This window comes from Monodon monoceros, unplaced genomic scaffold (genome assembly GCF_005190385.1).
Source record: "Monodon monoceros isolate NGI ecotype Baffin Bay Population unplaced genomic scaffold, NGI_Narwhal_1 Super_Scaffold_19, whole genome shotgun sequence".
Lineage (NCBI taxonomy): Eukaryota > Metazoa > Chordata > Mammalia > Artiodactyla > Monodontidae > Monodon > Monodon monoceros.
Window position 1 is genome coordinate 48,291,069 of NW_021703775.1, and position 19,762 is coordinate 48,310,830.

Here is a 19,762-nt window from a genome sequence, read left to right on the forward strand (position 1 = left end):
TTTGGGATATTTCACATTTCATTCCTGTATAACAGCTATAGTTATTACATCAACTATATCCCACATCTGTTTCCTGGTGATTCCAAGGCTTCTGTTTTTGCCTTCCCGTGTATATAAACTCCTCCAGAGCGAGAAAAGTGCACAGGATTCTCTCTCATGAATCCTCACCATGGAGCTGGTGCACATGGTGGCCAAAGGCAAACAAACAAAGTGGAAGAAAAGAACTGTTTGCCTGAACAATAACTTTATGTGAAATGGGAATTTCACTAATACCAATAAATAATAGGAATAAAAGCAATGAAAGTTTGTGAAACTATCCAAGTCCACAGTACTGAATTCCTACTGACAGACTGCCTTGCAGAAGGAAGGATTAAAGTGGAAAGAAAACCAACTCCCTACTAACCAATTGCAAAGTAAGAGAAAGTGGGAGGGAGGAAAGGCAGAGGAAGAAATAGTATTCCCACTGTAGAGATTCCCAAAGAGTCACTTGTAATTCTACCCTCAAGCCTTGAACTCTCAGACTTCAATAGCCATTCAAGAAATGTTTTTCTGAATATGTGTCATGTACCAGCCACTGTTCTAGGCATTTGGTATACAACAGTAGACAAATCAGACAAAAATTCCTCCCTTCACAGAGCTTGCATTCTAGCTATGGGTAAAAAATAAATAAGTATATGAATACATAAATAGATAATATAAAGTATAACATGTCAGAAGTACTATGAAGAAAGGGGTTAAGGGACTAAGTTGGGAAAATTGTCATTTTAAATAGGGTGGTTAGGGAAAGCCTCACTGAGAAAGTGACATGTGAGTAAGCAGCTGGATGAAAGGGCAAGCAAGAAGGATATCTGAGAGAGGAATGCTCCAGGAAGAGAGAATTGCAAATGCAGAAATATTAGGCAAGAAGGAACCTGGCATGTACAAAGAATAGCAAGAGATTACTATGAAGAGAATGAGATAAGCAATGGTGTGAGCTGTCAAAATTGAGGTTAGAGGATATACGGGAAGGGAGAGTGGGAAGATCCTATAGGGTCCTGCAGGCCATGATATATTGGGTTGGCCAAAATGTGACTTTGATTTTTAAGCAAAAATAAAAGACACACTTTTCATTTTCACCAAGAACTTTATTGAACAATGTATTCATCCTTTTGTTCCACTACCTTCTGCCATTTTTCAGGCAACTTCATGATTCCATCTTCCCAAAACTTTTTATCTTTTTGAGCAAAGAACTGTTCCAGATGCCTTTTACAGTCTTCCAGGGAATTGAAATTTTTCCATTAAGAGAATTTTGTAAAGGCTGAAATAAATGGAAATCCCAAGGTGCAATGTCTGGTGAATACAACAGATGAATCAACTTCCCAGCCAAGCTGTTACAGTTTTTGCCTGATCATCAAATAAACGTGCGGTCTTGCATTATCCTGATGGAAGATTATGCATTTTCTGTTGACTAATTCCTGATGCTTTTCATTGAGTGCTGCTTTCAGTTGGTCTACTGGGAGCAGTAGTTGTTGGAATTAATTGTTTGGTTTTCTGGAAGGAGCTCATAATAGAGGACTCCCTTCCAATCCCACCATATACACAACATTACCTTCTTTGAATGAAGACTGGCCTTGATGCGGTTGGTGGTGGTTCATTTCGCTTGCCCCACGATCTCTTCTGTTCCACATTATTGTACAGTATCCACTTTTCATCGCCAGTCACAATTTGTTTTAAAAACGGAATGTTTTTGTTATGTTTAAGTAGAGAATCGCACACAGAAATACGGTCAAGAAGGGGTTTTTTTCGCTTTATGTGGAACCCAGACAGCAAAGTGATTAACATAACCAAGCTGGTGCCAATGATTTTCAAGGCTTGATTTGGATATTTTGAGTATGTCAGCTATCTCCCTCATGGTATAACATTGATTGTTCTCAGTTAATGTCTCGATTTGATTGCTATCAACTTCAACTGGTCTACCCGACCATGGAGCATCATCCAACGAGAAATCTCCAGCACAAAACTTCACAAACCACTGACATATTCCATCAGTCACAGCACCTTCTCCATACACTGCACAAATCTTTTTTTGCACTTCAGTCCCATTTTTACCTTTCTTGAAATAATAATGCATAATATGCCGACAATGTTGCTTTTTTTCTTCCATCTTCAATATCAAAATGGCCACACAAAAATTCACCAATTTTGATAAGTCTTTTTTTCATTGCACGCTGATATGACAGCTGTCACATACAATCTAACAAAATTGTTTTGAATGAAGTTAAAGACAACTAAGTGTTACTAGAGCCATCTTACAGAAAAAACCGAATGAACCTTTTGGTCAACACAATACAAGAGGGTTTTTTTCCTGACTGAGATGAGGAGCCATTGGAAGGAATTTTGAGGCAGGTGTGAGGCAAATATTTCAAGCAGAAGAAAATGGCAAAAGATGAAGGTGGCTGAGGTTAAGACTTTTCTTAGATGGGAGAAATTAAGGCATGTCTGTATACTGATGGGAAGGAAATGTATGAAAGAAAGGGGGGAATTGCTGTAGTGGCTACCTTCACTACAAGACAAGGAAAGAGATATGGCAGGGGTTGGAGGGACTGTTTTTAGTCAGGACCCTGGACAGCTCACCCATGGTACCAGGAGGGAAGGCAAGGTACATAAAGCCCAGGTACAGTTGGGAGGATGGCTGGGAGCCATGTGAGAGCATGAGGAAGTTCTCTTCTACTGGTTTCATTTTCTCTGAAGTAAGAAGCAAGGCCAGCTAAGAAGGATAATAGGGAAGAGGTATTGGGAGTTGGAATGGAGAAAGAGAAGGGGCCTCACAGAGCTGTAGGAGTCAAATGGAGTAGTGGTGACAAGAAGGTTCATATCCTAGCTCTGCCACATATTAGCCATGTGACCCTGGGTAAGTTTGCTAACCTCCTTAAACCTCAGTTTCCTCTTATACAAAATGGGGATAACAATACTGCCAACATCACTGCTTTGTGGTGTGGGTGAAAAGAGACCATGGAGAAGCAATCGTAAGCACTACTAAACGGCAAGCACTCGGTATATCTTTGCTGTTATCTGCTATTATACATTAGGCACTCGATGCCTTATCAATGAATGGGTAGGCTGTGATATTTTTTGTCCACTCTCTTTTCAGGAGGTTTGTTCTCACCAAGCTTCAAGTCATCCCAAAAGGAGCATTTTCGGGATTTGGGGACCTGGAGAAAATGTATGTACCTGAGCAGTGGGTGAATGCTTCACATGGGCTATGGGCAGCAACCTCAGACCACATCTAGCATGATTCTCTGTGCTTAGGAACCAGAATAACACACTAAGCGAAGGTTTTGCACCTTGTCCCACTGTATTTCCTTACCACACGTCCTAAACAGTAGTGTGAAATCTTTCAGCATGTGGCCACTGAAATCAGCATAAGGTGAATCCAAGCAATTCTCACTTTTTTGGTATAAGGTGTTGCTCCTAAAGTACCTGTGAGTGAAAGTTTTATAAATCAAAGCCTATTTTCTCTGCTGACATCCATTCTTTTTAAGAGATCCTCTCTATTAATTAACTATTAATAGCGTTAATTATTATTAACTCTGATTAATTTTTAATTGACAGCAGGGCCTAACATTTGTGCTTTAGAGATTTTCTGGACTTCTTGTTCCTAAGCCATGCTGACAAGTGGTAAGTGATATATAAACATTCAAAAGTATTGGGAAAGTTTAGAGCACTGAGGGCGATTTCCTTTGAAAAGAGGAGACTTTGTTAATGTGAACACTCGCTTTCTACTGGGCTAGTGTAATGTAGGGGTTTCCCCAAATAGGTTTTTCTCAAAGTAGGGTAGAGTAAGAAAAAACAGCAAATTCTTTCATGCTTAAGGTAACCCACTCTGCCTTTGAAGGTCCTTGATACCATCCCCTACGCTTTTAGGGATGGGAAAAGTGTTTTTCACCACAGCCAGAATCTAGAACTTAATGACAGTAAGTACAGTAATATAGATGGATTACACAGAAAAGAATGTTTTTTTCATTATAAGAATAAAGCAACGCCCACCCCCACCCCCAGTTATATAAGCTTCTCCTCTAAGTCATTCAATTTTTGTCTTGGTTCTTTCACTGCACTTTTAAAAAGAACACTTGCCCAGGTCTGAGGAAGCGAGAAAGAAATCCATTAATGAAAGAAACACAAAGCAGAGAGAGTGGCAATGTGTTTGAGCAGTTATGCCAACTGCTTAGAGGAGGTTGGTCAGAATCCTGGGTCTGAGTGTTAATTTTAATATAAACTTACTGTGTAACCTTGATTAAATCACCTTATCTCTCAGAACCTTGGCTTCCTCATCTGTGTATTAAGGGAGGAGATTTTAAAGGGGGAGGTAGCTTATGCGATCTCTAATTTCTATGCACAAGCATCTTCCAGTTGGATGAGAGCCCAGTTTAAGACCTGAGTCTTCAATGTTTACAATTCTTGAAGACATTCAACATGCATAGGAACTGGGAGATGGGGCACTCATCTGAGCAGAGCTCACCAAGGAAAACAGGGAAGGAACAGAGTTGGAGAGCTTCTGACTCAAGGTGTATTCCTGAATGGATCAGCCATTGCCCTGCCTGGAATTAAGAGACTAGGTGACTATTGGATAGGTCTCCCCCGACAAAAGTTCTGTAATTACACAGAAATAATTCTAAAGACAGGAATCCCAGGTACCACAAATAATTCACCTTAATAAATTCAATCCAGCAAATGTGACTGACCTCTCATTGAGTACTCAGGCTACCATGAGACCTTCCTTTGGCGATAGCTAGTTGATCTGAGCTGACATAGCAATAATACCAGAGATAGAACAGCTGGTTCAGAAACTCAACTTCCTCAGACACAGGTTGTCCATTTCTACCTCATGCCTTTATTAGTCAGCCTGCACTGCCACAGATGCCAGAAAAATTAATCTTATGTTTTCAATACTTTTTATGTCCTAAGATTTCTAAAACATTCCAGAGCAGAGAACCCAGTATCAAACTGAACCCTGAACAGACTATTTGTACCCTTCAGTCCCTATGCTCACCTTCATCCATTATCTCACCTCCTATTCTTGGTCACTGATAAGCTCTCATCTCCCTTCCACATTTATGTTCTTCATTTATGTTCTTCCTCCAGTTTTTAACCAGTTTTCTGAACTTAATAAATATTGGCTTCCTCTTCAATATCTCCCTCTTCACAAATCACAAAATCCCTTTCACTCATTCTGCACATGTGGCCCAGTTTCACATATCCTTATTAAAAGGAAGGGGAGAAAGCTTTCTGGGTAAATCCTGCTTTCCTTCCCTGCTACCATCCTCTCTCTTCCCCATCACTGCCACTCGTTTGAAAAAGCAGCCCGTGTTCACTGCCTCTCTATCCCTTCCTTTCAATCACTCCTCAGCCTGTCCTCTTGCTATTCAGCCACAAATTCTCTAACACTAAATTACTCTGTCAAAGGTCCCAACAATACCGAAACTGTCAGAACTAACGACTTCTACTTTGTCCTCTTAGCATTTAACCGATAGGTACCTATTGATTACACTGACCGTTCACGCCATCCTTCTCAATACTCTTTCCCCTTTTAACGTCGGTGACACCACATCCTCCTGCCTGTCCTCTGAACCTTCCAGACTACTCCATAACCAGTTCTGTCCCTTTTCTTTTTCCTCAGTTGCTCCTCAAAAGTTCAGATATTCCAGGGTGCCAGTTTTGGCCATTTTCTTTTTTTATAGTCACATCCTCATTATTATTTATCAATTATATATCTTACTACCAGGGCTCCTAAACCTTCATCTGCAAACCCCACCTCGCTTCTGAGGCCACAATTCTTGTTTTGAGGAGGGATTCCTCAATATCTACCCTTAAGTGAACGACAAGTGCCTCCAGACAAACTCATTACCTTTACCCTTAAATTTCTCATCTTCCCATATTGCCCAGTGAATAACATCACCATCTGCCCAGATTCCCAAGCAAGAAAATTCAGTCTCCCTCGACTCATGTGCCTTCTCTCTTTCTTCTGTGCAGGTGCTCTTCCAGTTCTATTGACTCCCTCTCAAAACTATCTCTGGAACCCTGTCCTCATCTTACTCCTGCAGCTATGAGGTTTAAAGTCACTTGCATAGCCTACTGCGTGAGGCTGCTCTGCCTGCCCCAGCTCCAATCTCCCACCACTCTGTTTCCAGACCTGCTCTGCTCAAAGTCCCTTGCAGGGACTTTGGGTCCCTCTAGGGACCATCACTGCTATGGGTTTCAGTCTTAAGTCTCTGACACAGAAATCAAAGCTCATTATCTCCCACCATACACAGTCATACACAGTATACCCCACACTTTCGCCAGGTAGGAAGATTTGCCATTTCCCAAGTACTACCATTACCAGACATCGTATTGCATATTTAGAATGTGACGGCTCGTTCTTTGGACAATGCCTGGCACGTAGACCAAAAAATAGGTGCAGGTGAAGGTATAAATGAACAAGTGAACAAATATACTTTCACACCGGTCTTATATAGATGCTGTCCTTCTGCCTAAAATTCCACTTGGTAGAAGCCTGCTTTTCCCCCAAGAGGCAGAGCAAATGTTTACCCCCCAACCCCCGTACAGCCTTTCCAGAACTCTCCCAGTGCTTCCAAACCATAATCTCGTGCTTGTAGTAGCAATAGCATATTTATCAGATTGCATTTGGAGTTTACACGTTTTTCCAGATCCTTAAGATTGTTCTTTCAGAGCAAGGTCAGAGTGTAACTTAACTTTGTATTAAGTACAACACCAAGTCCTGTTGTTTTATCTCCTGGCTTCACCTCTAATCTATCCGCTCGTCTCCTTCTCCAGCTACCATTATCTTGTCCTGGAAAACTGCACCAGTCTTCTACTTGTGCCTCCCCATCCACCAGCATGCTCTCCCCTCGCCCTCATCCATTCTCTACACAGCAACCAGAGTGACATTTTCTAAATTCATACCTAATCATGTCACCTTCAACACCTGGTACACCTGGTACACACACACGCACGCGCGCTCGCGCGCTCTCTCTCTCTCTCTCTCTCTCTCTCCATACCTTACTGCTGCTCTTAACATAAAAAAGAAACTAGACTGCTCACATTTTGTCCTTTGCTCTACTGGCTCTTCTTCAGTTCATAAAAGGTACCATGTTATGCAGCCCACCATGGGCCTTGCTTGCTCCTTCTGACTAGAACTTCCTTTCCACTCTGCCCTCTTAATTTACTAAGTTCCTCCTCATTCTTCAGACCCTGACACCAGTATCACTTGCCCAGGAACGCTCCCCCTGACCTCCCCAACTAGGACAAAACCTCCTGCTAGTATAATACACTCTCATATCACCACTAGACTCTAGGTGGTGACTATCATTTTAACACTCTTACACTTACTTATGTATTACTTGAATTAATCTCTAACTCCCCTATTGGACTGTAAGTTCCATGAGCACAAGGACATGATTGCTTTCACTCATTATTGGATCCACGGTGTCTCACCCAGAGTCAGGTACCCACAATAAATATCTGATAAATGCACAAATAAAAATGAACAAATATAAGTAGTTGGAGAGAGAAGACACCCAGATATAACAAGAAAATACTAAGTCTTAGGAATGATAATGATAACTGATGGAGGAGTTAACAGACATACAAACACTGGCTGAAACTCTGCTCTGATCTAGGCACTTACATGGCTATAGTTTAAAATCAAACCCAGGACAAAAATGTACAGGACAATACGTGCAAAATAAGTGATACAAACATTGTATTTGTTCGGACTCTTTCTGTTGTGTGAGGGCAAAAGAAAGTAAACCTCAAACAGGCTGAAGAAAAGAAGGGAGTTTAATGGCTCATTTAACTTGATGGTCAGCGAGAAGGAATGGCTTTAGAAACAGCTCTATTCAGGTTCAAGGTCCTTAGGACTCAGCCTCTCCCCCTCTCTCTGGTCTCCCTTCACTATGTTCATTCCAGCCCTGAGCCCCACCCTTGGTGGCAAGAAAGCAGTAGCAGTCCTGCCTTCAAACATCATCTCAGGTTCTATTCAGGGGGAATGTGCTGCCCTTTTTCTTGCTCAATCCCATAAAAGTCTTAAGATTTAAGTCTGACTTGCTTAGATCACACAACCATCCCTGGACCAACCACTGCAGCTAAGAGAACGTAATGTTCAAATTGGCTGTGGCCTGGGTAACGGGCTCCATACCTAGGGGTGAGAACACCTACCCCAACCACATGGATTTGGAATGGGGCGGGGGAGATCCACAAACAAAAACTGAGGCCACTGATGAAAAAAAAAAGTGGAGACTAGATGCTGGTAGTTGGGAGCAAACAATGAATGTCTAAAAAGAAAATTAGTCCTCTTCTCATCCAGAAGAGAGAGGGCTTTGTGACCTGGGTAGTTGGGGATTTGCTACGTTTGATTCTTCCCCCTTCCTCCTGTTAGAATAATTGGAAGAATCCAGTAACTCTGCCCCAATCCATGCTAATCCATCTTTCATCAATCCAGCTTAACCCACCCGCCTCTGCTTCTATAAGAAGTCAAGAGGGAACGGAGTCTTTTGGTAGAAGTGGAGCAGGAGATTCTCCAATAGAAATGAAATGACCACTGTCATAGCTTAGCTTTCCTCAGCATCACTCTCTCAAACCTCCTGACTCTTCACTGCTTTGGGACTGACTGGGGGAAAAGGAAATCATTAAACTCTCTGCAGTGTGAAGTGGCTTTTCAAAGTGCACTGTAAACTGTTTACCTTATCTTGAATTATCTTGGAGTCATACATCAGCTTGGTATAAAGTGTGAAGACTACACTAAATAGGGTGGGGGGGAGGAGGTGACAATGTGGTGATTTATGGTAACCAGAAAAGTTATGTATGGAAATGAGTGCAATTTAAAAACACATCTACGTGCTATTGTAACACTGGAGGGAGAAGAAAAGCCAGCGTATAATAAAATATCTTTGAAAATAGGAGCATGATGAATATGTAAATGAGACCAATCAACATCAGCTGAGATGTGGTATACGCAGATGAGACGGCAATGAGCCAAAATGTGAAACAGCTCCCAAACCATAAATACGAACCATATAAAATTCATCTGAAATATTCATGATAACATAAGGACAAAAAATATAATCAAGTGATTTATTCGCATATGAAAATGAGAATACTAGTCTGACACTCCAGCCTCCACCCCCAGATCACTGGGGGCAGAAAAGTTAATAGAGGGACTTGTAGAGGAAGACATTTATTGAATGAAAACGGTTGCAAGCACACTAAAAAAGCTGATATCCTCCAATTCTCAGTTCTTCGGGCTCACTCAGCACAGATAAAGGGAAAGGAAATAAGTCAGGTAACTAAAATACTAATGGCACCGGTGCTAGAAAGTTTGGGTCCCAACCTGCTTTGCCTCCCTAACATTTCCTTAGGTCTGTGCCTACTCTGACCGTCTGTGATTCTGAGAGTTCATGGGCAAAGCAGCCTTGAGTCCCACTTACTGAAATAAAGCAAGAAGGAAAGGCTGATGATTCTACAGGCTCCTGATAAAAAACTGAAGGCCAGTGTTGGAGTGGCTGGACCTCTGTATGGGAAGAGGGGATCTGAATCCCAGGGAAAAAAAAAAAAAAAAAAGTGATAATGAGGTTCAGGTTGTACTTTAGAATCCTCTGGGGAACTTCTAAAAACTTATTTTAAAAAATAATGCACAAGCTTGACTGTCATTTCCAGGGATTTTTTCGTTCTATCTGTCTAGGGTAGGGCCAAGGATTGATCATTTTTTAAAACTCCCTTGATGATGCTAACGTACGTTCACAGGTGAAAGCTACTGAGTGGATGATATTTAAGTCTGAATCCAATTTGTAGAAAGAGTATTCACCACAACACGTATAGTGTATCCACATGGTGTGGTTGAAGGAGAACAAACAGAGGGGAGGTGGTAGGAGATGAGGTCATAGAAGAAGCTGGGGTAAGGTCATGGAGAACCTTATAGGCCATGGGGAAAAGTCTGAGTGTCATAGTAAGCGTGATGGAAATTACACGGGTTATTTTGAGCAACTAACTGTCTGACTTGGATTTGTTACAGTTCACTTGCACACACAGGTTTTGATTGACTAATATTTTGTTAAGAATTTTTGTGTCTATATTTGTAGAGATGTCAGCCTGTATATTTGTTTTCTTATAATTGCTCTGTTTTGTTTTGTTATACTGGTGCTATAAAATGAGTTGGGAAATGTCCCCTCATCCTCTGTGTCTTGGAAGAGTTGGTTACAATAAGGAAAGAATACTTTTTTTCCACAAACGGTGCTGAATCAACTCGGTATTCACATGGGAAAAAAAATAAACCTCAACCCTTACCTCATGTCATATACAAAATCTACCTCTGAACAGATCATAGTCTTAAAGGTAAAAGCTAAAACTTTAAAACATCTAGAAGAAAATGTAGGAGAGAATCTTCACAATCTCGGGATAGGCAAACGTTTCTTAAATAGGACACAATAAGCATAAGATCAGATTTTATTTTGATGAAGTGAAAATAAAATCTCTGCTCTTCAAAAGAACAGCTATCAGGAAAATGAAAAACCAAGCCACAGGCGGGGAGAAAAATATTTCCAAAACACGCTTCTGAAAAAGGACTTGTATTAAGAATATATAAAGAACTCTTAAAAGTGAAAAATAAGTAGATAAACAATCCAATTGAAAATAGGCAAGAGATCTGAATGGATACTTCCCAAAGATACACAAATGGACAATAAGCACATAAAAAGATATCCAATATTAGTGGCCATTACAGAAATGAATTTTAAAACCTTAAAGGAATACCATTACATACCCATACCCACTAGAATAGCTAGAATTAAAGACTCACAATATAGGCATTGGTGAAACTGCGGAGTGACTGGAACTCTCGTATGTATCTGGTGAGACTGCAAAATAGTACAACCCCTTTGGGAAACAGTTTGACAGTTCCTTATAAAGTATTTATCCAAGAGAAATGAAAACATATGTCCACACAAAGACTTGTTCAAGAATGTTCATAACAGAGTTTATTCATAATAGCTCCAAACTAAAAACAATCCAAGTACTCATCACCAGGTCACTGGGTAAACAAATTATGTTCTATTCATACAACAGAGTATGAATAAGTAATAAAAGGGAATAAGCTACTGACACAACCACATGGATGAGTCTCAAGCATTTCTACTAAGGCAAAGAAGCGAAACACAAAAGAATATACCATACAGCAAATAATTCTATTTACATGAAACTTGAAGAAAGAATATCTAATCTATTGTGACAGGAAGCACATCAGTACTTGGGGCCAAGGGTGATGGTGGGGATTGTCTGGGAAGAGGTGCAAAGGAAATTTTAGGGCTGATGGAGATGTTCTATATCTTGATTGTGATGGTTGTTACAAAATATATGAATTTGTAAAAAAAACTCCTGGAAGAGTTAAAATGAGTGAATAGTATTATTTGTTAAATTACACTTCAATAAATGAAGCTGATTGTCTAAAATCAACAATTTTTCAGCACCTATTTGGGGCCAGGTGTTTTAAATACATTTCAGTTAATCTGCACTTTATAGACAGGGATACTGACATTCAGAAAAGGTAAGCAATCAACTAGCATCAGAGGGTTCTTTTGCAGGGAAGCTAGGATTTGAACCCAAGGTAATCTGGTTCTTTCGGCTACACAAGGCTTCCTTTTTGTTGGCGTCTACCATTTTCCAGAATCATTCTACTAAAGTAAAAAGCGACAAAGGGGAGGATTAAGGCTGTGAAAGCTTCCTTTGATGTCATTTAAAATTAGAAGAGAGGATTTCTGTGCCTAAACACTTGGAAGTGCCATAAACCAGAACCTAGAGTCTAGAGGAGACAGTCATAGAGGAGAGGAAACCTCTCCTGGGACAGTCGCAGAGGAGAGGAAACCTCTTCTTGGAATATTTTTTTCACCTTCAAGTTTCAGTATACCAACTCATTTCTGGGTAAAGATCCTGCTGAGACTGGCTTTAGTTCAAGGCTTTGCAAACTGGGCTGCCTGTTAAGTGGCAAATTAACTTAGTCAGCAGTTGGGAAATGTAAAAGTTGGGCCAATTAAGTTGTCATTATTGACCCAGGTCAAACATGAGTTAGTGTCTAGAAGGTGAAAGTCCTTATCTCATTTCCTGTTCTCCATAAATATTCTGAAAATAAGTATTTTTGGTGTATTTACTGCTTCAACCAAGAACACAAGAAGCCATTTTCTTGTCACTTTTTGGGTTGATCTGGTTTTAGTATTTCCATTAACTCTCCTTATTTTCAACCGTTTCTAGGTGGGTCCTCAAAATAAACTCTACAATATCTAATAGCTGACCAGATAAGAGAATAATTTATTAGCTTTGCATTTATATACTTGGTTTTGTTTTGTTTTTTCGCTTGTTTTCACTTTGATTTCTTTCTATGTGTGCATGGTGGGGAGAAGTCTGATAAAGGAAACAGAGTTCCTGAGATCTAGTAATTTTATGGATGCCTTCAACCTTATATTCATTGCAACTGTCCACATCTCAGTCCCTTCTGTTTTATCCATGAAGGTAGAGTAGGGTTTCCTTTGCTGGAAGAGATTCCAAAAAAGGCAATACTGAAAGAATACAGATGAGAGCCCCATTGACTTAATCAGCTCAGGCTGCTGTAATAAAATACTGGATTGGGTGGCTTAAACAACAGACATTTAAATCTCACAGTTCTAAGAGTCCAAGATTAGAAGTCCAAGTGGAAGAACCCACTCCCTGCCTTTTCTCTGTATCTCCACATGGTTAAGAGAGAGCTCTGGTCTCTTTATCCCCTTATGTGGGCACCAATCCCATCATGAGAGCTCCACCTCCATGACCTTATCCAATTATTTCCCAAAGTCCCCATCTCCAAATTCCACCACACTGGGAATTAGGGCCTAAACATATGAATTTGGGGTGGGGGGGAGAGACATCAACACTCAGTCCATAGCCCCCACTGTGAACTAGCAAGCTTATAGTATGTATGTATAGTATGTATGTTGTAGATGCTCCCTTGCTTGGAAAGCACAGATATGCCCTCATTACCATCTTCCATCTCTAGGATCCTCCAGCCTCTTGGCTACTTGATGCTCTAAGGCATTCACGGTCCTGGTGACCTCTGCTCACTGCCTTTAATTCAGCAGCTAAAGCTTACAGGTGGCAAGACTTCACAGAGTTTACTCAAGCCAGACTTTTGGCTTACCATCAAATACAATCTCCTTCCATTTCTTAATCAACAGCCAAGCAATGTCATCTTCTCTTTCTTTTAAGACTTCTGCTTGCCCTTCTGACCTTTCTTGACAAGGCAAGCTGTGGGAAAGACCTTCAAATGTGTTCTGTTTGTCAGGGCTCACAGATATACCAGAAAATGAACTGGCCTTTTTGTTCTCTCTGCCAGTAACTCATTGTTTGTGTCTACTCAGAGAAGACCCAATTAAGGTAGCATAACACTCAAGTGAAATAGCCTGGTGGCTCTGCCCTACAGACTCTTGCTAGGTTTTTTTTCTAATAGAGTAGTATTAAAATAAAAAGTGGCAATCTAAACACAAGCTCCGATCGATGCACAAACTATTTATTTTTATTTCCTCCTTTAGCCCATGCCCATCACAACCACATCCATCTGGGCTGTTTATGACTTAATAAGATGCCTTAAGCAGTAAAAGACTCGAATAGGACACACCCCCACCTGCCTGCCCACCACCCGTAACAAACAAACTACCTGAATCTTATACTCCAGAAACCTCTTCTGTGGTGCTCAGATCCACTCTGGCTAGAGCCTACACAGAAACCGAATGATCAGAGATGGGGTTTTACAGTTCAAACCATTCCAGAGGTTAAACAGGCAGAGAGAAAAAGCAGAAGAGTGAGGGACAAATGCCAGAGGAGCCTAAATGAATAAAGTGGAAGTTAACCACCCCAGTGGGTCTGAGATTCTGAGAGAGTCTGGGCACAGAGGTAGCAATTGTTGATGCCAAGTGTTTCACAAACATGTAATTTGTGCCTGGATGTGAGCATGCTTTGAAAAGTTAAAAGTGCATACAAATGCAAGGTATGAATTATAAAGACAGCACATGTGCTCTGCTTCCCATTCATGGTGTCTCAGCTCAACTACATACTGATTACAGATTTTGCCTTTCTCTCTTCTCATATTCCTCTCCAACGCACCTAGCATGGGACTGGGCACACTGGAAAGATAATGGCAGGCAAAGTTTGTGAATTTGTCATCTCTGCCCCTGCGGTCCTTTCCCAACTTTTCAGAACCTCTTACCCAAATCAGGCTCTCAGTATCTTTTTTATCTTGTTCTTCATTCTTCTTTCCCAGTAACGATAACAACATCTGAATAATGTAATGGCATTGAAATTCTAAGGAGTTCTGAATTAGATACTCCAAGACAATTTGCCTTTTTAAAAAGCCATGAAGTGGGTGATGCCATTTCCAAAGGATTGAATTGCTAATGGTGGGATTTTAGTCAATGTGGCACATGTGCTTAAGGAGATTCGCTTTAATACCTGAAGAATCATATCTAGACTGACTTACTTGTTTGCACTGCAAAGTCCATGTGTACATGAACAGAAATTTGAGGGAAAAATGAGCTTCCTGTAATCACAAACATTAGTGCCTTCAAGATTCCATCTACTGAGAATGGGCCCCCTCACGGTCTGACACCAGGTGGAGAACTCAGGCTGGTGTCTGTTTTGTTTTTCCTTTACTGAATGTTAAAATTTTGGGGTTCTGGGCTTCCCTGGTGGCCCAGTGGTTGAGAGTCCACCTGCCGATGCAGGGGACACGGGTTCGTGCCCCGGTCCGGGAAGATCCCACATGTCACCGAGCGGCTAGGCCTGTGAGCCATGGCCGCTGAGCCTGCGCGTCTGGAGCCTGTGCTCCGCAACGGCAGAGGCCGCAACAGTGGGAGGCCCGCGTACCACAAAAAAAATAAAAAATAAATTGGGGTTCCAGTCTTCATGTATTTGTTTAAAATGTGTCCCCTTATACTGTCTTCCCTGCTTCTCTTCATATGCACATATAACTTCTCAGTCCAATCAGATAAAACACTTAAGATGTGACTTTCCATTTAGTAAAGCAGACAGTTGCTTTGGGGGGAAAAGGGATGGTGGTTTACTGCAGCACCAAGTTCCATAACAATAACAACCAAAAAAAATCCTGCATCAAGGGTAAGTTCTTCACTAACTTCAAGGAAATGAGGCCAAATCAGAAATCACTGGCTGGAGCTTTTTAAAGAGAAGAGATTTATAGGCTTCAGTCAAGTACTCAAGACAAGTGCAGCCTGATGGATGACACCAGCTAATCCATCAAGTGATTTATCAGGGTTCACAGAGTAAATGACTGTGACTTCCATCACTCCCTGAACACCTGTGAGGATGAGGCCTGTAGAGCTAATATGCTTCCTCAAGCCGGGGACACCTCCTCTGACTAGTGTATAAGCTGTTGTGTTTGGTCTATTCTATTTGTGAGCAGCCTTGAGAGAGACCAGGCAAACTCAGAGAAGCATAATCCATCAACCAGCCAAAAATTCCACAAATTCTTCTTGAGTCACAAAATACATTAATTAGATGAGCAATGATTTGATGAAGCTTGTGTGCCAGTCACTGCTAGATGTTCTGGGCAATAAAGATGAAGATACAAAGTTCCTGCTCTCCAGGAGTTCTCAAGGAGAACAGCAACAATCGGCTGTCATTTGTTGAGTGATTATTTTGCCAGAAACTGAGATAAGCCACTTTACATGCACTACCTTATTTAATTACCATAACCTCATCATCCCAATTTTACAGAAAGAAGACTGAAGTCAAAGGGGTTATGTGACTTGCCCAATGTCACACATCTAATAAAGGGTAGGGCTGGGATGGTGAAACCTGAAAACCAGGCTTTCTGACTCCCATGTTCACAAAGTAATCTATTATTCTGTGATATCTGTGAATGCAACAAAAGGAGTCCAGATAATAAATGATATAGGATAGTGATAATCTTGTTCTCTAATGGAGTGAAGTAGGAGTCACAGAGTCCTCGTCCATTTTATTCATAGTAGTAGTTTGAATAGCTTTGCATCGGTTTCCTATTTTACAACTTCAAAACTGCCTCATACACCTATTAGCTTATTTAATCTCACACACCAACCCTTCACTGGCAGCTGGGGCAAGAATTTGAGCCCACCTCACAGGTGAGGAAATGAAATTCAGAGAAGTTTGGTGACTGGTCTGAGATCAACACCTACGGAGTGATAGAGGTGGGATTTCTCAGATGCCACACGCCGTGCGTTTTCTCCATATAATGCTTTGCTTTTTGCAATGCTGTCTCTCATTTATTAAAGAGAAATTACATCTTGAGAGTCTTACAGTCATATCAGTGTAGGATAGTAACAGAGTGTCCAAGTCAGAAGAAAAAAGTAACCCTTATATTTCGGCCAAGTACATAAACTTTATATACAGGTGCTCAGCATTTCTCATACTTTCCACTCAGTCTTGAGCACCTGGCAGTGGGGGGGAAAAAAAAAAAGACGCCCTAGGAATGGATGGATGTCTGGTCCAAGAAGTGAAAATCCAAGTGCAAAACTGGCCTTTTTCATGCCAAAGAGGAAATGCTCTAATACGGTGGGTCCATTATTAAAAACTGGCCCATGCTATTTCATCAAAACATCATTTTTTAATGGAAATTTCCTAAGTCAGCTATATTTATTGGCTTTTCTTCTTCCTGTTTTTGTCTACTCCCCTTTGTCTCTCCTTGGAATTAACATTCTAGTAACATGTAGATTCAACCAGAACTTCCTAGGCAAGATACAGCATTTCATCTCTGTAAGAAAGGATTTTTCTTTTAGTTAAATGCAGTGAGTATTTTATGACCTTCTACTAAGTGTCTCCTACATCATGGCATCTCAAATCTTAATGTGTATACAAATCACCTGGGGAATATAACTCATATGGAGAGTCTGACTAAGGAGGTCTGGGTGGGACCCGAAATTCTGCAGTGCTAACCAGCTCCCAGGTGATACCAACATCGCTAGTCCGGTCTAGAAGGAGTTATAAGATCTAAAAAAATACTAGTCCTGTGTAAGGAGGTGTATGGTGGAGGATTCAAGAGAAATGGACCACAATCCCTGCTCTAGTGTAGTTGTCGATAAAATGCACATGAATCAATTAAAGAAAAGCACAGAACAAATGCATAAACATGCGCTCCACTGCTATAACCAAATGACAGGTAATGGGAAAAAGTTTTCTTATTTTCTTTGTTATTGTCAGATCACATTTAATAGTAAAAACTGTCCTCATTTTTTTAGTATAATTAGTCACTCATGAAAGTATTGTCTCGGTTTCTGAATGTCCCTCTACCGGTACTCTGGAAACACTGCTGGACACTGAAAATTGCAATTCACTTACAACTATTTCAGGAGCAAACGCATTGTAAGGCTCATCTGGGCAAACTGAGCCTCAGCACTCCTTCTTGTGGCAGAAGGATATGTATATCTCAGGCAAAAAGTAGGAGACTGAATACAGGCATTTATGTCCTTGCAGTCTGAAGTGAACACAGGTCAAAGGGAAAGTGTAGGTCAAGGTAGCACACGTTTCATTCAAGATCAAGTACAGCTAGAGTCGTGAGTGATATGGGTTTGGGGAAGAGAGATGGAGGAAGGCAGTGGGAATGCTGGAAAGAAACAAAGAGACCTTCTTTGTTCCTTACCCTTCCAGCCAAGGCCAAGAAACATTCCTGGCACAATCAACGAAGCTCACAGGACACCTGGAGCAGAATGAAAGTTATGTTGGTCTGCATGAGTTCCAAGGGAAGAATGCCACAGAGCTAATCACTGGACTGAGATTGCCATTTAATGCCCTTCCACCACAAGCCATTCATCAAGTTTATAGCAGCAACAAGAGTTCATTACCATGTTCCTGTTTTGCAGATTCTTGAACAAGGTTATGCCTCCAATTTTAAGTGTGGTGTATATAAGTAATAAGGGAAGGTGGGAGGGTGAGAGGGTTTCTGAAGGGAATGGTAATAAGCAGAATAGGTGATCCTCACCAACTGGAAATGTGAATCTCCCCCACCTGCTTATGACTTTGTGCAATCAGAAAGAACACTTCACAGACTCTCAGATTCATTCTTTATTTATTTATTTATTTATTTATGCGGTACACGGGCCTCTCACTGTTGTGGCCTCTCCCGTTGCAGAGCACAGGCTCCGGACGCGCAGGCCCAGCGGCCATGGCTCATGGGCCCAGCCGCTCCGTGGCATGTGGGATCTTCCTGGACCAGGGCACGAACCCGCGTCCCCCGCATCGGCAGGCGGACTCTCAACCACTGCACCACCAGGGAAGCCCTCAGATTCATTCTTATTAGATGTTCCTAAGCTCCTCTTACCAATCTATCTATCCATTCATCTTTCAGTCAGTCTTCCATATTAGAAGCTGAAAGAGAATGCAGGATTTGGTTCTAGCTCCTAAGAAGTTTGTGATTTAGTTATAGAAATAAAAGGAATTCATGTGAAACAGAGGTCACAAACCAGAACACAAGCAACCTCTAAATGTTGCTGTCCAGATCTTGGGTGCTGAAAGCAGTTTGAAGCGATGGAAGTTAGATCAGTGTGTTGCAGAGAAGCCAGAAGAGGTTTTGTGGAGATTTCCATAATCAAAGGAGAGAGGGCAGGGCTTCCCTCGTGGCGCAGTGCTTAAGAATCCACCTGCCAATGCAGGGGGCACGGATTCGAGCCCTGGTCCGGGAAGATCCCACATGCTGCGGAGCAACTAAGCCCGTGTGTCACAACTACTGAGCCCGTGTGCCACAACTACTGAAGCCCGTGCGCCTAGAGCCTGTGCTCCACAACAAGAGAAGCCACCACAATGAGAAGCCCGCACACCGCAAAGAAGAGTAGCCCCTGCTCGCCACAACTAGAGAAAAGCCCGCGTGCAGCAACAAAGACCCAATGCAGGCAAAAATAAAATTTAAAACCAAAAAAAGAAAAGAAATAAGAATGGCAAAGCTTATTAAAAAAAAGAAAAAAAAGAGGAGAGAGGCCAAGCGTTCTGAGTGGCAGATATTCATGAAACAAATTCAAAGTCATAATGGGGATCTGAGGTCTCCCTAAAGAGGCCTGCAGGCTCCCACAGTCCTTGTCTTTTGATCACATTATGCACAAAGGGCTCCCACTGAGCTCAGAAAGTTCAAACAGGAGTAGAAGAAAAGAAGATTCATGCACTGGGATAACTGTACCTGAATTCACCAGGATACTAAAAGATACTGTATCTTTTAATGCCCCACCCATGACTCTGTAGTCAAGATGCTAGGAGACTGTCCATCAATATCCAGATAGTGTAATGGTCGGTGTACAATAGACAGACTCAAATTACATCTAAAACTGTTTAGTCTCATTGATTTGGGGGAACTGTTGTTAAGAAGGCCAGCTCTCCATAGACAGATGTCCCTTAGGCTGTCCCTAAAATTCCTCAGTGCTCCCTAAACTTGGGCAGCAGGCAAGCCAGAAAGGGAAATATTCTGCTCCTGACCAAACGCAAGTGTTTTCCTGATCTCCTCTGGAGAAAGCCAAGTGAATGCTCACCATTGCCAAGCCCAGTTGTCTCCATTGCAGAAATATGAGAAGGTCTTGGTGTGCTTTTAAAAATGCTCTAAGAGCTGCTATATTCTGCTTTTTTTCCATAAACTGTTGTCAGTGTCAAGATGAAAAACAGGCTCCGTCTGATCAGTAAGTTCATGGGTGACATAATACTACAGCTGGTCCCTGTCTCTTGGCAATCCTCTATTTGA

General features: G+C 41.4%; 1 protein-coding gene across 3 annotated transcripts in view; it reads left to right on the plus strand.

Moving 5' to 3' along the window:
• The window catches only part of FSHR (follicle stimulating hormone receptor), a 166,241-nt gene that overhangs the window by 63,615 nt on the left and 82,864 nt on the right, over nucleotides 1-19,762 (plus strand). For all 3 annotated transcript variants that reach the window (XM_029232672.1, XM_029232671.1, XM_029232673.1), the window contains exon 2: nucleotides 3,131-3,202. In XM_029232672.1, the coding sequence (XP_029088505.1) occupies nucleotides 3,131-3,202 (72 nt within the window). The remainder of the gene's footprint in view (nucleotides 1-3,130; nucleotides 3,203-19,762) is intronic.